The sequence below is a fragment of the Castor canadensis genome, chromosome 6 (genome assembly GCF_047511655.1).
Source record: "Castor canadensis chromosome 6, mCasCan1.hap1v2, whole genome shotgun sequence".
Taxonomy (NCBI): Eukaryota; Metazoa; Chordata; class Mammalia; order Rodentia; family Castoridae; genus Castor; species Castor canadensis.
Window position 1 is genome coordinate 137822395 of NC_133391.1, and position 22709 is coordinate 137845103.

The window sequence follows — 22709 nt, forward strand, 5'->3', positions numbered from 1 at the left end:
GATTGTGATTTGAGTCTATCTCTGGCAAAAAGTTAGAGAGACCCCATCTCAATCAATAAGTGGGACATGGCAGGTCATAGGTAGGTGGATTTGGTCTGAGGTATGCCTCAGGCAAAACTGCTAGATTCTATCTAAAAAATAACCTTAAAAGTTTTTTTAAAAGGCTGGAGGCATGGCTCAAGTGGCAGAGCACTGCTTAATACAAACCCTAGTGCCAGCCAAAAAACAAAAAAAGAAGAAACAATTTAAAAACTTTCTGCTAGCTTGATGGTTAATTTCACAAAGGCAGGGATGACTTCCTGGGTGTATGAGCTTAAAGTTGCCCAGGACCCCACCTTCAGATGAACTCTGCCCTTGATTTAATGTTCTGGTGCTGCTGCCATCTTCAAGTTCTTAAGAAGTTTGTGTTCCAGCTGATATTTTGTGAGTGGACTCCACTGGGACCATGTGGGTGAACATGAGCAGAGGGCCTGAAGGTTGGCAGCAGTTCACACACAGGTTCAGGCCTGCAGACACAGCAGGCCGCATAGATGCCAATTAGCCTGAAAATAAGGTGCACATACATCTGACTCAGCACTGACACATGACACATTACCTCGAGTGTGTCCCCAACATAGCCAAAGCAAAACTGGACTTAAATTAGCAGTAGAAGCAGGAGAAGCAGAGGCAGTGATAGCAGAAACCACAGATAGGGGTACCTACCCAGGCCGGCAGGATTAGCACTCATGGTGAGTGGTCCACCATTCCCAGAATACCATCCATGTAGTATCTACAAAAATAACAAATCTTCTGCCTAAGTTCCATGACAGTACATGAGCCACTCAGGCAATGACCTATGTCAATAAATTATTATTAAAGAAATATGTATGCATATACAAGAAGTTAGAAATCTTCAGACTTTGTCATGTATAGTTTTGAAATCTGTTGCAACACTACAAAAACAAATTTCCAAAAGCTTAGAAAAGCAAACTAATTCAAAGATCACATCTTCATATGATCCTTTATATAAATCCATTATTAACAAGGATGACAATTTTATACTAAATTTTTCTTATAACTGAAAACACAATAACAGAATACTTAAAAAGGCACTTTGAATTATAAAATCAGGAACTACTTCTGTATTTTGCATAACCTTGATAAGTTATAGGAAATGTCAGAAGAAATATTATAAAACCTATGCATACATTTACACTTAACATAATGGGAGAAAATCTCTGCCAGCTATACATCTGACAAGAGATTAATAACCAGAATATACAGGGAGCTCAAAAAAAAAAACTCTCAAAGTATCAACAAGTCACTGAATAAATGGGCAAATGAACTGATCAGACAATTCTCAAAAGTAGTACAACTGGCCAATAAACATATGAAGAAATGCTCAACATCCTTGGTGATAAAAGAAATGCAAATCAAAACTACATTGAGATTCCACCTTAACCTAATCAGAATGGCTCTCATCAATAACACAAACAAAGGCTGGTGAGAATATGGGGGAAAAGGAACTCTTCTACACTGTTGGTGGGAATGTAAATTAGTGCAACCACTGTGGAAAGCAATATGGCGGTTCATCACAAAACTAACAATAGAACTATCATATGTGAGGAGTGATACCACTCCTCTTCATATATCCGAAGGAATATGCTCCAGGATATGATAGGGTCACTTGCACACCATGTTTACTGCAGCCAAGCTTAATAACAGACCAGATGTCCCATGACTGATGAATGGATTATGAAAATGTGGTATATATACACAATGGAATTTTATAAAGCCATAAAGAAGAATAAAATTATGTTATTTGCAGTTAAGTGGATGAAACTGGAGAATTTCATGGTAAAGCAATGTAAGCTAGACTCATTAAATTTAATACAAAAGCAACATAGTGATGGTTGTTGTGATAGAGTTGTTCTGTATCTTGAAGGTAGTGGTAAATACATGGATCTACACGTGATAAAATTACATAGAATTAAATATCATGCATACAAATGAGTAAACTGAAATTAATGAAATATGAATGAGTTCACTGTACTGTATCAATGTCAATTTCCTGATGTGACATTATACCATAGTTTGCAATATGCTATTAGTGGGGAAAGTGAGTGGGGATCACTATCATTTCTTGCAGTGCTCATGTGGCTCTATAATCATCTCAAAATGAAGAGTATAATTTAAAAAATAAAAAATTCAGACACAAATGCAACTAATTTCTATGGAACTAAATCTTTTTTTAAATTTTTTTGTTTTTTGTTTTTTAATTTTTTTTATTATGCATACGTGCATATAATGCTTGGGTCATTTCTCCCCCCCTGCCCCCACCCCCTCCCTTACCACCCACTCTGCCCCCTTTCTCTCCCCCCACCCCCTCAATACCCAGCAGAAACTATTTTCCTCTTATTTCTAATTTTGTTGTAGAGACAGTACAAGCAATAATAGGAAGGAACAAGTGTTTTTGCTGGTTGAGATAAGGATAGCTATACAGGGCATTGACTCACATTAATTTCCTGTGCATGTGTGTTACCTTCTAAGTTAATTCTTCTTGAACTAAACTTTTCTCTTAATAGAAAAATTATTCCATGAGAATGAATCATTGGCTCCAGATGTACTAAAATTTGTATTTTAATATATCAGAAATTTATCCCAATGTTGTCATAACCTTATATAATACTTCTGATAATGTCACTAATATTTGTTATCAATAGAAAGATCTGTCTTAAAATTAAAAATGTATATAAAAATTTTTGGATCTTGTGTTAGCCAAGAGGTCACTATCAATTATGTCACTGAAAATGAAGTTAATAATTTATAAAGTTTGATGGTATAAGAAATGAATTTTCAGAGAAGTATACCAAAAATTTTTTGATCAATCAAGATGGCAACTATGATATTAGTATGTATAGTATTATATATAATTATGGCTCCCAAATATTAGTTTTTATAATGTTTACTTTATTATTACTTGTATATTCCTATTATCTAGTTTTTGTAAGTAGGAAAATATCTTATTTTCTTATTTTTATTTTTGGTGCTGGGGAGTCAACACAGGGTTTCATCCTGTCCAGCCTTCTACCTGGTGATCCACGCCCCCAGTCCTTTGATCATATGGTTTGTAACAGGGTCTTCCTACCTTTACCCTGGCTGGACTCTAATTTATAATGCTCTTGCTTCTGTCTCCAAGTAGCCGATATTACAGATGTGTACTGCTGGGTTCAACTACAGGCAATAAAGTATTTTCAAGAAAAAAGTCTTTATATTTTATTATCTTTAACAGCAGTTTTTGCTGTGTTTTGAACTAGTGGTCTTACATTTTCATTTTGCACTATCCTCATAAGTTATGTAAGCCTGGTCTAAGGAATTTGACCAAAATTCATTTAAATTTAAATTTACTTAAGTTTTATCAAAGGGAAAATAAAATATATTTAATAATTTTTTTCTATAGAATTAACTTGAAATAAAATTTAGAAATGATACCAGAAATTACAGTAATTAACTAACCTCAGAAGTCAGCTTTTTTTTTCTTTCACAACGTTTGGCAAGATGTTCTTTTGCTTTTGTAATTTAATTATATTATTTTGGAAAAAAGTAAGATTCACCAGTCTTCAGCTCTAACATGTGAATCCCAATATATATTCCTTTAGGAAATATATAAAAAGAGCTTTAGGAAAGTCTTTTTATTCATCAGAACTGTAGCTCCAAAATACATTTGCATTTTATTTACAAAAGACAAAAGGATTAAGGACTCTACAGATATAGCAATTTGGACTTTTAAAATCTGAATATGGTACTTCTGATTCTTATACTTCAGCACATATACTTCACACATTCCTGTTGCTTTTTTTTAGCTTGCTGGTGTATTATTAAAGAATGATCAGATTTCCTTGAAACCTAAAAAATGTGCCCACACTCATTCATGGCAGTGTTATATGATATTTATGCCATTGTCTTAAAAGGAATTTTAGTTTTAAAATTGAGAAAATTAAAAATGGGTAGGAATGCATTCATTAACAGTACACTATCTCTGTTTCATCATGCTAGGCAAGATTTGAGCACCATCAGGTCATTTGTTTAGCAGTTAATGACAAGTACACCCACAAACATTCCATTATAAAAATTGTTCCCCTATACTTCCTACTTTATAATGTTTCTGTATAGAAATCATACTTATTTTTCATTTTACTATCCTAAAAGTGGCTCCGTCTTTTCTTTTTCTCTCTTGTTCCAGAACGATTCCTGGGGAAAGCAGTATTCCTATGCACTCTTCAAGGCTATGAGTCACATGCTGTGCATTGGGTATGGAGCACAAGCCCCTGTGAGCATGTCGGACCTCTGGATTACCATGCTGAGCATGATTGTCGGGGCTACCTGCTACGCCATGTTTGTTGGCCATGCCACAGCTTTAATCCAGTCTTTGGATTCTTCGAGGCGGCAATATCAAGAGAAGGTATTTTGTTTTATCTCTCATATATTCAACCCACTAGTTAGTAAGTTAAACTAACTGTATTCAAGCTAACAAAATTATCTCCTATGAGAAACACAATGTTTAAAGTAAGAAAAAGCAATCAGTTTCTATATTTTGAAGCTTTTTCCTTATGATTCTCATAGTACTATTTTTAGTTTTTATCTCAAGTAATAAATTTAAAAATAGGTCTGTTTACATCCATAGAAAGAACTTATGTTTCTGGATATGTGAAACTTATGTAAGTTGTTATCATGGTTTGTGTTCTATCGTATTTCAGCTGTTGTATTTCAGTGGTTACATTAATATGATATAATTCCTCCTTTGTTTTTTTAAAATTTTTTATTATTATTTTTGTGCTGGGTGGGGGTACAAAGGTTCTTACAAGGTATCATATATTTCATACTTGAATTCACCCTCTCCACTGCTTTCTTTCATCCCCGTCTCCCAATTCCTAGAACAGTTTCAACAGGTATCATTTTTGCATTTACATACATGTGTATACATTATTTCCACCACCACCCCCCTTCCCCACCTCTGGGCAGAACCTGTTCAGCCTTCCTGTTCTCCTTAATTTTGTAGAAGAAAAAACAAAAGATAAGAGAAATATGAGATAAAGATTTCTATACCAGGAGATTCCTTGTGTTGTTTCCATGCATACATGTAGTACAACCCAAATTGGTTCATCTCTACCAGACCTCTTCACTATTCCCTAGTCCCCTTGCCATAGTGGCCTTGGCCAATTTAAGATTACTATATTCGTTCCTATACAGTGAGCACGTCAACCACATTCAAGTTTTTGGTTTCCTTCCCTTGTCCAATAATAAAATGTTAGCTGACTAAATTAGGATGAGCAGCTATTGCAACATAACCCTCTGTGCCTCTTTGTATGCTATAATCATAATTTCTATTACAGTCCATACACTTAGATGAACATATGTTGCCCTTATATCTAGATAACTCATCACAACCTGAGTCTTAAATATGCATATTAACAGCTGCTATTGAGCATTCTTATGCACAATGTGTTAGTTAAAATTATGGCTGCTCTAAACTTTTCTCAAAAGTGAGGTAAAAAATGTAAGTTTCTGCAATGTTTTTTCATTACGTCTAAAATAATGCTTAATTACTTTGAAGGGGCTAATATTCCTGAGACAATATCCCTAAGGTTCTGACAAAAAAGTAATATGTTATACCCAAAATAAGCATATATAATATAGAAGTTCTGTTGCTCCTCACAGAATATGCAGCATTCACATGGCCAAAGAGCATTTCTGAAAGTAATGATTAAATGGTTCCAGAATGCTTGTGGTGAATGATAATAGCTGAGATTCAATTATTTTCAAAACAGCTGAACGTCATTTCAGTTTCTTATTTACAGAACTCTTCAACACTAAACTGACACAATAAGAAAAAGAGAACCAAGGTGTTTTATTTCTCTCGAATATAATTACACTGCCCCACCAACTATTAAAGTGAAGAAGTTGGTATTTTATTACTGAAGTAATGAAAAAGTGAACCATCAAACTTGTTTCAGGGTTCATTTTTAAGTAAAGGTGACAAACTGTAAAGAACAGAGAGCATAGCAAGGGAGAAGAGACAATACAGTGACTGAAAATAATAAACAAAGGAATTTGGACTAATTTTATAGGGATTTAAGATAAGACTACAACATGGTATATGTGATATTTGTCTTACACTGCTGCTTTTCTTTTTCAGTCGCTTTAAATAAAAAAAAATGCTCCTTTCTCATCTTATTTTGTTTGCATTATTGCTACATATTTTCCTAAAAACCAACAAGTCCTCATTTTCCAGAATTGCATTGCTGAACATGTATGTATGTATAGCATAGTAAATAAATTCACTGTTTTTGTGATTGTAGTCTTGCCATATAAGCCAAGTTAACTTAGGAATCCAATTTATTTAACTATGTAATCAAAGACAGTTTTTGTGTGACACTGGGGATTGCACTCAGGACTTTGTGCTTAATGGGCAAGTGCTTTACTACCTGTGCCTCACCCACAATCCAATCATAAACACTTATGGACAAAGATGTTATGATATTTATTGTAATTCAAGACATCAGATTCTTGGTCTTACAAGTGCTTGATACAGGGCAAGGACATTCAGAGTAATTTCAGAAGGAGCACTTGATTAAAACATATACTGGTCACCAGAATATGCATACATATTCTAGAACTAAATTTATTGACAAATTATATATATATATATATATATATATATATATATATATTTGTCTCCATGATGACATGTAACAGGTATGCTGAATGAGCATGATTTCTGTAACAGGTATACTGAAGGAGCTCAATTTCAGATAGAACCATAAACAGTTGTGATTTTGTCTTCAGTTGTCTCTGTTTTTGTAAGGAGATTCATCTTTTCCAGACAAATTTAATTATTCACAAACATAACTTGTGGTATTGGGGGTTAGAAGCCTAAAGTGACAAAGGAGATTTGATCCTTGGGCTCTTTCTTTGCTCCTGTCCTGGGACTACTAGGAATTATTGTTTGTGTTTTCCTCAGGGTAGAAGAGAGGAAACAGAAGGGAAGAGGCAGTTTTAATGTGCCTGGTAGACGTGCTAAACTAGTGTTCCTGAGTGGGTCCACAGATTAAGCTGGTATTTCCCTTGTGAGTTTCTGTATGCTCCAGGTGAGGCCTGCTGAGTCCTCCTGCACATTCCTAGATAAGACCCTAAAAATCATGTAGTTGATCTCCACCCTCTATGCTGAGAGTTCCCTGCTGTACCAGGAGCTACTTTTGGACAGGACGCAAGAACCAAAGTTGGTCTTTCTGCATGACTCAAATCTGGCTCATGGATAAGCACAAATGCATCATTCTCTTCATCTTTCAAACTCCCTTGCCTCATGCAACAAACCAGTAAGGATCCTCTAGCTAGCCTTCCTTGGCAAGAGATACACTCCACTCCAGTGTTAACAGATGGTCTCAGATATGATTCAGACTCCAGACTGTGTCTCCCAAATATATGAATTTACTGCAGAGATTTCCCATGTGGTTTCTTGATGCATTACCTAAGGGTCAGATATTAGAAGTCAGTCTTCCTATACTCCTGTCCCAAGAGGTTGAGAAGTGATTCATGGCAGAGCAACTACTGTCTCTGAAGAAAACTGGTCACTAAATCCATCAGAAAAATTCTCACTCTATACTCTGTTCTCTATGTAGTATTAATGAGATTGAAACCTCCAGGAATCTTGGACAACCACTGACAGTTGTAAGCATAATCATATACAGTTTCTTACCCAACCAGTATTCTATTATCTTTCAGATTAGTGACTCGGTGAACACTAGACAGAGTTGATTCTAACGTAGCATCATTTTAGGCCTTTCTCTCACCTTGTCTCAATGACTGTTCACATAATTTTAATAAGTGTTATACATACAAAAAACTGTGCTCTCATTTCAAAATATTGATAGAAACAATGTTATTAAAATGTTTGTGGTGTAAATTCCTGTGCCCTGAATACTTAATATATTCTCTCTGCACACCATGCCTAGCTTACATGTATTTTAAGTTATGTTCAAAGCAGTAAACCTTGAGTAATAACTATCTAAACAAGCTACCCCCAGTAAATACCCTTACTTTTTTTAAACTGACCTTGATTTGCTACTTTCTTTTCTAGATATACGTGAAGTTCATCTAGCCTTCATGAAATCAAATTGTTTTTAATCACCTTGTGTCATTATACCACAACATCTTAGTCCATATATTTGGACACCTCTGGGAAGCTTACAATAATTTCTTCTGGTCACTTTCTTTCCTGTCAAATAGTTGCAGTAACAGCAGCTTTAGATGTTCAATTTTCTATCTGTAATAAGGCAGAATCTTAGCACAATACACATAAATTTAGAGTGAAAACTTTTTGACTTACCTTGATATACTTGATGTACACAGAAGATTTTTAATGTGGGACTTGAGTACAACCACAAAGAATCACAATAAAATCAAGAATTGTGTGAGTAAATTATCAATAGGTTTACATACTGAATAGCTTCCTGAAACTTGAAAGTATAGTGCATAAATCAAAGGCAGGTATAGGATAGATTTTTTTTTTAAACAGACCTTGCTTTCTAATGGAAGAGTCCAAGATCACAAGCCAATATTATTCCAAAATTATACTCAATTTCAAATGTTGATTATGTTCTTTAAAATTAGAAATTACTGAGTAGGTTATAAAGGATGTGGAATTAAAATGCTAAACTTATCCAAAAGGACAAAAACAATTAAAATTTGTCTTGAAGTTTATGTGATGCCAACTAAGGGCTTCTTGATTTGCAAGGTACAATTAATGAGTGTAGTCTGTCTCCCAAACAAGTGAGTGATATGTAAAGCTCTGTAAGTGCTATTTTATGAAATAATACCAAAAATATAACAGAAGATCTGAATGACATATATTTGTTCTTAGTTATAAATTAATGATTTATAGATCCTATCATTTCCTTGTAATTGTAGTTCTGTAGTCAGAACAAATCACAAGTATTTCTTATTCTATAAAAATATTTTTTTTCCTTTTGCAATGCTTAATCTTCCAAATTTGTATAAGCCAGTGATACCCCCAAGACAAAAGTCTAGGCACCAAAACCTGCTCTTATTTCAAGCTACTCAAATCTCATTTGCTATAGAGCATATTTCAATCACTTAAAGTAATTATGCTTAGATACAAACTTTCTTGGTGATATGCATCAGAGGTGAACAAATGGTGCCAGTTCAGTTTTTAAACTTTGAAATATCTCTCAACCAAATCTTTTTTTCACACAGCTAGTCATTGTCCAGGAAATTGCCTCTGCCACACTCTTCACTCTACCTCCATACATTCTCTTACCACTTTCACTATTATTTACTTAGGTTCTGCTTTTCTTTTTACAAGGCTGTGTGGTCTTCTGTGACAATCCCAGTCTTTATTTTTCTGTATGCCATATGTACTCTTCTGTCCAAAGGAAATATTATCACTGTAATAGGAAGACCTATGTCTCTACTATTATGTATTTCATCCCCACACATGGAAAACTCAGTACTGTAAACCTGAGGTTATGTCCTCCTTTACAGCTTTTCTTCTTTATTTCAAAAAACATAATCAGTTGAGCTGATATGGTGATTCACTGAATTTATAGGACGTTTATTTTCAGAACAGAAGGCTTTGAAGTTATAATGATTGTAACCTTAGAAAACTATATCAACCCTCTGTTTCAATGAAAAATGTTTCATTAAAGTGGAGATAACTCTGAAATCCATGTGCATTCAACAAAACCGTTTCACTTGGTTTCCTTCATAATTCATAAATGCTTCCTTCTTCCTGTTACAAATGAGAATGTCATGAGCGCTACTCCCACATGGTTCCATAATTAGTCCAGAAAATTTCTGTGAAGCTACAGCATATACTTTTCTTCCAGGGAACTGAATTTAATATACTCTGGCATGTTAAATTGGTAGTACTTCCACATGTTCTCAGGCCAGGGGAGTCTTAGGATTAAGAATCTCTGTGAGATGCTCTCATGGGAAAACAGCAGTAATAACCTTGGATTAGCTTCATGAAGTCACTTGAACTGCTACAAATTAGGTTCCTGGTAGTACATGATATCTTACATTCTCATTCAGAAAAGTGACTTGACTTTAACTAAGTGGTATTATAAAGCCTGAAGGAATCAAAGGGAGAGAGTTTGAGCCTCTCAATTTAACTAAAGAACAAAAGAATTTTGCCAATTGTAAATCACTGGTAACAATGATTTTCAACATGTATATTTTGATATGTCCTGCTGGAAGATATGATATCCCTTTTTCTTCTATGATAATTTCTGTACATTAGCTTGTTCCATGCTGAAATTTCCACATGTGCATTGTGGGTATCCATGGTTTCAGAAGTGTACAAAGTGCTAAAGATTGCCCTCACTAGTTCTTTGTTAGTTTACAGAATATGTGGCAGATTCTACATAGCTCTAAAATAAAGATGCGTTTTCTGTTTTCTTAGATCTGTGGAAATGTTTGAATTTTCATTTGATTTTACTCCCCAAATTTCTCTTTCAAGAGTTTGTTTTTAGTGTATTTGTGTTCCTTATACATCATAAGATTAAAGGTACTATGAAGCACTTTCACAGGACAGAGCAAATGTCCAGGGGGCAACTAATCTCTTAAAAGTCATGGTGGACAAAACTCACTTTCATCTTGGATATAATTTGAGCTTGATTAAGATCACTGGGATCCATTGGAATCAGGCCTAGAAGGACCCTGAGGAAATCAGCAAACGGAGATAATCACCATGGGAGAAATGTCCCAGAAAAGAGCTCTAATTTTGAGATGATTCTTGGTAGATAATAAGAAAATGTGCAGAAGTCAAAAAGTGGGGAATATTGCATTGTGTAATTTGAATGAAGCAAAACCAACTTATTTCTAGGGAAATGTGAAAGAATCCTATGTTATGTCTCACCTAAGAATAGTTTTGAATGTTACAGTGATGAGATTATACATTAGGAAGAAGAAATCCTTGCTGTAGTCGCACATAACTTTTATGAAAATGAATCACAGCCAGGAGTAGGATATGATGTACTTCTGCCTAGATTTAAAGTCCATGATCAATTAGATCATGTCATAAACACTCACTGATAGAATCCTTAACATAAATATGTAGGAACTGTGGCATTGTAAGTACATAGAGACAACTCTAATAAATAAAACTACTGGAAGCAATGTTATTTTATAAGTAGTCCAACTAGTCTTTGGATAAAAGATATCATGTGAGTTGAGTGTCAAATAAAATTTTACCTATTAAACATTTATTGAAAGCTTACTATCTGTGAGGTTTGGTACTAGAGGCTGGACATCAACAAATAGACATGCTATCTTCCTTTATCAAGTTTCTTTTTATTTATTTACTTATTTTTAATTTTTTTATTATTCATATGTGCATACAATGCTTGGGGCATTTCTCCCCCCTGCCCCCACCCCCCCCTTACCATCCACCCCACCCCCTTCCTCTCCCCCCCGCCCACTCGATACCCGGCAGAAACTATTTTGCCCTTATCTCTAACTTTGTTGAAGAGAGAGTATAAGCAATATAGGAAGGAACAAGGATTTTTGCTAGATGAGATAAGGATAGCTACACAGGGAGTTGACTCACATTAATTTCCTGTGCATGTATGTTACCTTCTAGGTTAATTCTTCTTGATCTAACTTTTTCTATATTTCCTTGTCCCCTTCTCTTATTGGCCTCAGTTGCTTTTAAGGCATCTGCTTTAGTTTCTCTGTGTTGAGGGCAACAAATGCTAACTAATTTTTTAGGTGTCTTACCTATCCTTATATCTCCCTTGTATGCTCTCACTTTTATCTTGTGATCAAAGTTCAATCACCTTGTTGTGTTTGCCCTTGATCTAATCTTTATCAAGTTTCTTATAGCATACTGTATGGGGAAGACAGGGTCAAAATACACAGTAACAAGATGCATAAAATGTGCGATACTACTAAAGATACTTTAAAGTATTTTTACGAGAAATATAAAGACATTTACATTAAGGAGATTTTAAGACTTTGATTTCATCCACATGGGATGCAGTAGGGTGTGCAGGAGGAGGAAAAACATATTGTTTTTAAGAAGAGAACTAAAACATTAGTAGAAGGAAGATTGAGCATGAACAAAAACATAAATTCCATGACAGGTTGAAGATATTCTGAAAATGGGAGAAGGGGTAGGATAACGATGGTGGGGATGAATTTAGCTAAGATATATTGTAAGCACTTTTGTAAATACTCCAGTGTGCCCCCAGTGCAATGATAGTATAATAAAATAAAAGGGATAGACAGAAGGAATGTATGACCAAAGTAGAAAGAAAAGTGACATAAGACAGAATAGACCCATTTGGATCAGAATAGAAGGGATCCTGAAGATCTGGCTCACCATCTTGTATCTTAGCCTAAATTCAATGAAAATCTAGTAAGCTTTTGAAATGTAAGACTGGCGAGAATAGAATCACTTTTTTAAATTTCAATGACTATCAGTAATCATGAGCGTGTAAAATAAGGGAAAGCAAAAATGGCTTCATGTTCTTTGACATTAAGCAAATGGTCCAATATTATCTTGCAAAGACCTAAGTAAGATTTAAATTTTAACAGGTGGAAATAGTAAACTGGGTAGAAATATTAAATAGGTCATACCAGGTTGAAAAATACTACTTAGGGCAAATGCTAAGATTCCATAAGTAGGAGACCCAAAACTTCAGTGACTGAAAGAACTCTATGACTTCACAAATAAATTTTGTGGGATAAGAGGTCAAGTCAATGGCTAGAACTGCTCTAGATGGCTATTTGTGGACACAGGCACTTCAAAGTTGTTCTCTACTATCTTCTGGGACAGTGCTTTCCAAACATTTTATGCATCACGATCATTTAGAGAGCTTGTGAAAACAGATTTGTGGGCCCCACTTGCAGAATTTCTGGTTCATTTAGTTTGGTGTGTGACGAGAATTTTTATTTTCAACAAGATGTCAGCTGCCACCATGCTTGCACAAAAGCACTACCTTAAGTTTTGGGGTTTTCTTCTTAATCATTTTTTTATTCATTTATTCACATGTGCATACATTGTTTGTTTGAGTCATTTCTCCCTCCTGCCCATGCCTCCACCCTCTCCCCCCTCCCCCTTCCCTTTCCAGGCAGAACCTGTTCTGCGCTTTTCTCCAGTTCTGTTGAAGAGTAGAAATAGACAATAGTAAGAAAGACATAGCATTTTTGCCAGTTGAGATAAGGATAGCTATACAGAGAGATTCCTAGCATTGCTTCCATGTACAAATGTGTTACAACCCAAGGTGATTCATCTCTAACTGATCTTTACACTGGTTCCTGATCCCCTTCTCGTGTTGACCTCTGTCGCTTTAAGGTTTCTGTATTAATTCCTCTGGAGTGGGGACGTCAAATGCTTTCATGTTTTGGGTTTCCTTTCTAATGCCATACTTCCCATATATGTTCTCCCCTTGTCATGTAACCCAAGTCCTACAACATTGTTGTATTTGCCCTAGATCTAAAGACCACATATGAGGGAGAACATACGATTTTTGGTCTTCTGAGTCTGGCTAACCTCGCTTAGAATGATGTTCTCCAGTTCCATCCATTTACTTGCAAATGATAAGATTTCATTAGGATTTCATTTTTACTTGTTTATTTCAAGCTATGCTGTGGAAATCTGTCTTCCCGAGCATGACAAAGGGAAAAGAACACAGAGAGACACAAATGTCACTTTTACTCACATTCATTGAAGAAAACAGTCATATTGCTACCTAAATAGGACAACAAATTTAGTCTAGCTGAGTAGCTGTGTGATCAGCTGACACTTCCATCCATGGAGAAGATGCAGAGAAAAGATTTAGGTAGGAAACTAGTGGCCTCATCCAGAGACTTAAGACCAATGATAGGAAGGGAAGAAACTACTTGAAATTTCTCAGAAAACTCCAGCACTTTAGGGCATGGCTTAGTGGAAAAGTAGTAGTAGATATCAGAACTGAAGTCAATTGTTCTTCTTAAGTAAATGATGGAGAACCATTGAAACTTTAAGTTACATGGCCTAATTCTGCAAAAAGAGAGATGAATGTGGAGATACACAGAACAATTAACTGAAGAAAATGGAGGGAACTTATATTTTCTGTTGTATGTAAAGTTGAAATACATTATCTGAGATGCTTTGTTTACATTGTTTTATCTATGGGGAGTAATGAAGTGTCCATAAATAAAATGTGGGATGTATTTTCTTTATTAAAATAGATACCACAACTATTGAAAAATCCATCAGAGGCATCATGGTGCGTACCTATAATCTTAGCTGAGAGAGAGAAACAGGAGGATCATAGTTCATGGCCAGCCCAGGTAAAAAGTTAGCAAGACCCTACCTCAAAAGCAAAGTTAAAGCAAAAGTATGGGGGTGTGGCTCAAGTGATCGAGAACATGCCTATCAAGCACCACCAGGTCCAGAGTTCACTCCTCATACCATCAAAAAACCCCCTCTCCATTATATATATGTATATATGTATATATATAATGGAGAGGGTTTTTTTTTATATATATAAATTATGTATTACTAACTTTATTTCCCCTGACTTTTCAGTTGTGATTTGGTTATTTATTCTGAATGATGAAAACAGTCTTATCTGTCATTTTCAATGAAAAGTTTGTATGAAATAAAATTATAATCTGTGTCTTATAAATATTATTGTAACTCACATTTTACTGTCAGAATATTTTTCTCTTTGAAGGATTATGAAGTAAAATACCTATAAACTATTGGACACAAACCATTTTCAGTGTTTTAAAAAGATATATCAAAAATTTGCTTTAACATTAAAACATCTCTTCAGATAGTAATGTAAGATAAATGATTATCTTCCACATTTGTTGCTTAAGCTTTGCCAAGTACAATTATCTTGAAATAGTGCATTCATTTAAGAAATTTATTCTGTCCTCACACCTCATTATTATTATAAGTAACTACATTTTTAAAGTTTTTAAACAATTGAGTGAAAAGCCCTATTGAAATACTTTCATTTGCATATTTAATAAAAAATGATCTTTAATTTCAGTATTACACATTTACTAAATGATATTTAGAGGATCCAATATGTCTATCAAATGATGCAAATACATTATTTCAATGTTACCTCCGATAGGAATGTAAAAAACTGAACTTCATTTTAATATTTTATTTTGCTTTATTTTCAAGTAGCAGGCTGATCATTAGACAACTGAATAATTTTTTTAGTTATTTACAGAAACATCTTCCATGTTTGGAGCTCAGATTGCTAGTATTAATGACTTCCTGAATTGAACTCCACCCATGAATTTAGCAAAATATGATATATTGGAAGTAAATGCAGAACTGCTAAAGATAGGCACAGAGAAGAATGAACAGGAAAAGAAGAAGAAGGGAAAAGGAAAGAAAACAGGAGCTGCAAGCAAGAAAAGAAATAAAAAGTGATTAATACAATATTCAGCAACTAAAATCTCAGCATTGCTATGGTGAATGCGGTTGTAGAATGTTGTCAGGTTGCTTTCAATGGATTTAGATCAGGCTCTGACTGAAGGACTCTCTCATCTGTGTTCCTACAAATTTTGGTCAATTTAGAAAATGTTTTTACGACATTGAGAGTTCCTTCTTTTTGATGGAAGCCTTCTTTTTGATTATAGAGCTGAGCTAAAAAGTGAAGAGGTTCTGAATCACAGACTGCCCTCTGGAGAATATGACCATTCCCAATCAGGCTCGTAGGGTTTGCACAGAATGCGATAATGGTGCAATTCTAAAATTTTAAAATTTTAATTGCATTCAACCCTTAATTCTTCCAGATTTTTCACTCAATTTTTTAAAAAAATTAACAACAGGAATTTTGATAACCATTGAAACACACTTTTAAGAAGATGGTAAACATTTGAAAATATGAGGAAATTTTACAATAGATTCAAGGGAAATTTACAATAGATTTGATTATGTTGAAATATGTTAAAATGTTTTAGGGGATGAAAGTTAAAAGCCTTTTTTGCTTGGAAGTTTTCCATATTGGATCATCCTTAGTGGATGACTCATGCTTCCTGGCAATAATATTAGAGCTGCCCTGTCATGCACACCCCAGGAAGTTGTATGTTGGAGAAAGCACAATATTTTTAAGATTATTATTATTATTTTAATTATTCATTTATTCACATGTGCATACATTGTTTGGGTCATTTCTCCCCCCTGCCTCCCTCCCCCACCCTCTCCCCTCTTCCCGCCTCATTTCAAGGCAGGTTCTGTTCTGCCCTTATCACTAATTTTGTTGAAGAAAAGACACAAGCCTAATAAGGAAGACAAAGTGTTTTTGCTTGTTGAGTTGAAGATAGCTTTACCGAAATATTCCTAGCATTGCTTTCGTATACACATGTGTTATGATCCATGTTAATTCATCTCTAAAAATTGAATTTACAAATAAGTTCTCTTCTTTATACAATTAAAGCAACAATCACTTCTATGAGCAACCTGAAAAATCTAGCATATAAAGGGTAGAAGAAGATCAGCATATTTTATAAAAATAATGTACAATAGAATTTAATTTTCAGTCCAGTTTTAGATATTAACTAGAATTAAAATCTATGCAATGCTAAAGAATGAGAACCAGGAAAATAGTCAGTGTTCTGAATATAAGTGTGAATGGAGCTCATCAGAATTAAAACGTATCTACATTTTTAAATAGTTAAATTACTTCCCAGATAGCTAATGCTACATTAATACAAATATTTCCTTAACTTAAATGCTGTGAGATTAAATTTTTTGATGCTTGCAGTTCTGGGAAGAAGAAAAAAAATTCTGTTTTTATATTATTATGATTTTACTTTCAATTCACATTTTAGAGATAAAAAAATACTAAGGTCCAGAGAAATTAAATCATATTGTATACTCATACATCTAACTAGCAAAGTGGTGAAGATATAAATAGCATTCTTACTTTCCAACCCATTGTACTTTGGGGAAATGCCTAGGGAACTGATAAGTTTAGTTTTTCATAGGACTTTGCATATTTTACAACCTCAGAAATGCACCATAGCATCTTAACTGTGAGCTAGAATTATTATCCTAAGATTTTTGTCATTTATGTAGAACCTTTTGATCTTGAAAAAGATCAAACATTTGATAAGTAGAACCTGCGTTTAGTAAAGCATGTGTTAAGTGGGCAGTGTATCTCCATGCAAATAACTTTTCACTTAAAAAGTTGTGTTTTGCCAGTGCTGTTTAGGTCCTTTGGGATGTGTAGATAGGATTTTCACTTTAAAATATTAATTTTCATGTGTTCTGTTGACTTAAAAGAAGGTATCACAGATATATTGTTCCAAGGTTTTTCTTTGATTTCATTCAATGTAACATAGGCATCATTCAGACATTTGTGCGGGTTGATAATACCTGTTACATTCCTCCCTTGGGTTTGCACACATAGCAGTGATTTACTTGAAAGGAAATGTACTTAGTGTTGCAAGCAGCTTTACAGAAACACCTGATCCTTCAGGGAGATCTAAAGGGAACTTTGAGTGCGTGCTGTGACTGTTAAGATTTTAGCGTTAGAATTTCCTCAGAAAACTCAAAGGAGTTCAGTTTTCTGTTTAGGGGGTGGAGAAATTGTAGAATAAATGTGTTTGATAACTTTTCCCAGACACAGAACATTTCACTGTTTTATAATATAAATAATCACTCCATGTGCTTTTGCTAGCAACTTCTCATGTGTTTCTTAGATATGTAAATTCTTCTCTCTCCCCTAAAAAAAGGAAAGGATGTGGAAATACTATCTATAAAAGAAATAGAAGGATCCTTTATTCTTTTGTATTTTACTATTGAGATACTGCTGAAAATGGTTCAATATTTTTTTATATTACCTGAAAATAACCATCATTATAAATAGATAAAAGTGAATAGTTTTCATATTTTGTTATTGAATTTAAATCTAAACAGTATATTTTAAAATTTGGTACTACTCATGTACTAAAATTTAAATTATTTCAGAAGAATTAGTACAACTGTTAATATAACTGTTTAAAACAAGAATTGGTTATAATAAAATCTACTAATGGTAGCATGAAATAGTATCACAATAGCAAAGTATTTGAGAGATAGCTATGTTGCATTTAAAAAATCATTATTATAATTTTTCACTTAAAATTAATTGTTGGAGTGGAAAGTGAAGAATCTTTGGCATCATATTGAACAGAATTTGAATTCCACTTTGGCTTCTTCTTAAATGTATGAACACAGTCATTTAGTGTTTTGAGAATCGTCTTTGTTTTCAGCAATGGAGTTAGTTTCATCAAATAGACTTTACTAAGTCTATTTGTCTATTAAATGATAAGGCAATTCCTATGTAGCTCTTTTTAAATTTTAATTAGGTCACATTTCTGATGACCATCTCTTTGGAACACATAATTCATCTATATATAGAGGATGCAGTAGAAAGGAGAAAATTCATTATTTTTCCAAACTGAGAGGAGTGGCTCCCTAGGAGCTACTTATTGCATAGAAACTTACCTGACATTGCTTTTCTATCTTATTGTGTAAGTTTCTGTTAATTCTGAGAAATTCTCAGAGTTTTCAGGAAAACATTTTCAAAAGCATCAGGTTTTAAAGGGCATAAAGTTTATTAAAATAGCTTATTAACAGACTGTGTTCATTTCTGTACCTGCTAATCCAAAAATTATTATTGAAATTTTTATAGAAAATAATTTTAAGAAATTGAATAAGGAATCTAGCTTTGTTCCCTTGAAAAGAGCTTTGCTATATCATAACAACTCTCCTCTAAAGAAAAACTCTGTGTGATTCAGTGTAGCTCAAGATAGCTGCTAATAATTACTGTGCTCACAGCACTCCTATCATGACTGTACCATTTTCTCTGGAAAAGGAAATAACACTTAATATTTTTCAAGTTTTAAATGGACTAAAAGAATTAACTTTGCTTTGAACAAGCAGCAGGATGTCTTGCTTGAAAGTTCCCAGGAAATTTCCTGTCATGTAAGATATAAGATTTCCTTACAATCCTTTGCTACTGTGTCAATCAGCTTTCCATCACTCTAATAAAATAACACAGAAAATTAACTTATAAAGAGAAAAGGGCTGTTTTGGTTTACAGTTTTAGAAGTTCCAGTTCCTAATCAGCCAGACCCATTGCTTTTAAGCCTGTAGGGAAGCAGCACCTCATTGTGGGAGTAGGATTGTAGAACAAAATCACTTAGCCATGGCTAGGAAGGATGGAGGATGCCAGGGTTTCATCAATCCTTCAAGGGCACCTAACCAAGGACTTAAAATCCTCCCATTAGGCCTCACCTCTTAAAGGTTCCATCACCTCCCAACAGCCCCACTTTGTTGTCCAAGTCTTTAACATTTGGGCTCTTGTGGTAGGTAATCATTATCCACATTATAATGCCATCATTATAATACTACCAAATATAATACTACCAAATGCATAAACTACCAAATGCATAAGCTACAAAAGTGGGGTAGATGTTTAACAAGGGTACAACATGTACAAGGAATTAATAGGTTTCTTACCTGGTGTCAGAGCCATGAAGTCTTACGCTGCTTAGTTTTTCCTGTGTGTGTGTGTGTGTGTGTGTGTGTGTGTGCGTTAAAATATACCTAACATTAAATCTACCATTGTAACTAATCTTTCTTGAAAAACATCCATGTTGTGAACATATTTGATAATCAGATACTTAGCAATTTAGAACAGTAATGTTTTCATAGTCTAACCCCCAATGTAACTTGGATTCTTCTAGAATGTTTGTTTAGCATATATTTGACATTCATATAAATAGAGAGTAGATTCACATTATTCACACTTGTTCTTCAAGTTCTTGCTTTTTCACTCAGCAACTGATCTTGAATATATTTTCATCTTTCCTCATAAATCCATTTTGCTTTTTTGTGGTTTACAAATATCACCACTATCTATTTCAGAACATTTCCATCATCCCAAACAAAATCTCTTCATTGCTTAAAGAGCTCTTCATCCTTCTTATTAGTTTCTATTAACTAATAGAAATACAAGAGTAATAAAACATACTGAATTGTAGGGTCGTTTTGAGGCTAATGAAAAAAGACTGCTTGTTAGGAATTCAGAGACCTGTTTTATTCCTGACATTTACCAACTAGATGTAAAACTTGTGAAAATGAATTTGCCACTCCAGCTTCTTTTTCTCAGCTGTGAAATGAGAGGATTAGAAACAATTATCTCTGTGGTGCCCTCCAGCTCTGAATGTCTCTTTTTGTACTAAATATATGTTAATCTCCCCTGGATGATCCCAGAGACACTTTAAATGTCTTTTGGGTCATCTTTATGCATATAATTCATTAATGTATAGTACTGGCTGGGGACACAGGGTAAGGAGATCATTTCTCTTAAAATTATCTGACTTCTTTTATCCTACGTAAATGACCTTAAGGACTTATGGCAACAATTATTTCTAATTTTAAATACCATCTTTCTATACTACTCTCTTGGGTGATTTTATTTCCATTTGCTTTGGTTTTACAGTTACTATCTAATTTGTTATGGAATTACATGTGTATAGTAATACCCAGTCACCATTTACCCAACTGCTAACAATCTCAAGTAGGTCAATCGCAAAACCTGAAATAATTAAACTAAAACTCCCCTGAGTCTTAGGGAAGTAGAGTGTCAACATATACCTACAAGGAATGATTACATTTTTTGCCTTCTCATGTAAATAACTTCTTTTAAACTGTTTCTATCAAAGGTTATTAACTTTGCTGTAGGTTAGTTTTAGCAAGCACTCTAATAGCTAAGGTTGCAAAGTTTAGTTTGGACTTGATTGTGTGCAAAACAGACCTCAAAGTGTTTGGAAAGTTACTGTAAAAAAAATCTGATCATAAAGAAAAGAACTAAAGAAACACCAGCATCAAGAAATTTAAATATACACACTAGGGTATGTTCTGGGGTATAGATTAACATCACTTGTCTCAATCTGATGATAAATCCAACTTATTTTATTTTAATAAAGCAACTATGAAGAAAAATTAGCAGAGAAGTTGTACCCTATACATGGGGAGTGAATAATTAATTGGAAACACTAAAAAACAGCAACTCAAAATTATGGGACAATCCTAACAGTAATTACTTTAGCATGTATAGTATAGAAAGTACTGCTCATAATGGTTACCATGAATCATCAAGAACAATTTAAAATATGTTCTAATTACTGTACCATGAGGAAAGATTTAATAGAGATTTAGAATTTTAAGTTCTAAACTGCTAACAGTGTCTGTCTGGAGCGTGGAAACCTCCACCTTTGAAATTGCTGTGGCTACAAAGGAGTAGCTTCCTGTATCTCTTTGCTTAAAAATTTAATATGTTTATAAATACTTTAATTTTTTATCTGTCATATTTGAACTTCCTTGACCATATTTCATGTGTTCTTATTTATGCCATTGCAAAAAGTTGTTTCTACTTAAGGTGGTCATAATTTAAGAAACATTTATTTACCACTACTTTATGCCATATTACTTTTTATTCTTAAGTGTAGTCTTTGCAATTTGTTGTACCATTTTATGAGAATGGAGAAGCAGAAGATCAAGGGAGGTTAGTTACTACACCAAGGAATGCAATGCAAAAGAACAGAGCTGAAATCTGAACTCACATCTCTGTCTGCAAATTGCAAGATTTGTCCAACATATGCTGCCTCTCTTCCTAAACGTCTTAAAGGGAGGCATGAATAATGGCATTGTTTTCACTTCATGGAAACACATTTCTTTCTCACATTTTACAAGGCAAGAAAAGTTCTAAAACCATTTTTAAATGAATGCATTTGTTTTTTTTCACTAATCATTATCAAATTTACACAATTTCAACTATCAGATGTAACAGTGGAAAATAAGCTAAAGGCGAAAGAGAAAGAGCATCACTTCAAACTCAAATCTGGTTTGCACTCCGGGACTTGTGCTTGCTAGGCAGTGCTCTACCACTTGAACCATGCCCCCAGTCCAGAAAATACATAATTCTTCTCAAATCTTAAAACCTTTGGCTGATTTCTTATGTCTCTCACCTTTGATTATTGGCTTTTACCATTTTCTACCCTTTCTTCTAATTATTTTCTGGTCCTGGATAGCATTCCAACTCTTCTCAACAAGTCCTGACACCATGCCCTATTTTTCTCATATGTGAAACTCCTGATTGCATGATTTTTATTCTCAACCTGAACTGAATATCGGAATGATCTTGGGATATTTAAAAAATGGCAATGTCAGAAAATAGAAACAGATTTTAAGTGGCTTCATTACCAATGTGCAATAAATAGTTCCCAGAAAAATGAACAATGATCTGAGTGCATGAAGTGTGGTTCAGGGGCCTAAACATGTGGCTTAATAGTAGATAGCTTGCTCAGCATGAGCAAAGCCCTGGTTTTAATCCACAGCACTTAAAAAAAAAAATCCACAAAAATATGTTCCAGGGTCTTACTAACACAGAGAAATTTCTATGTATCCTTGATCATACTATTTCTACAGAGGTCTCTATATTTTCATGATGATATAAATATAATCATGTGTGCCTAGACAGACTCGTGAAGTGTTGGGAAGACCAAGTATTCTCTATAAACTTTAAATCATCATACAAATATTATCTTTAATACTATTATCACCAATTTTTTTATTTTTATAAGCTTTATTACATTAAAAAACCCATACCATAAAATTTGGTATGTAATTGTACATTGTAGACAAA

The 22709-nt window shown here is 34.1% G+C and overlaps 1 protein-coding gene across 1 annotated transcript in view; it reads left to right on the plus strand.

Annotated features, from left to right (window-relative positions):
• The window catches only part of Hcn1 (hyperpolarization activated cyclic nucleotide gated potassium channel 1), a 372019-nt gene that overhangs the window by 248206 nt on the left and 101104 nt on the right, over positions 1-22709 (plus strand). The window contains exon 4 of the mRNA XM_074077511.1: positions 4223-4441. Coding sequence (XP_073933612.1) covers positions 4223-4441 — 219 coding nt within the window. The remainder of the gene's footprint in view (positions 1-4222; positions 4442-22709) is intronic.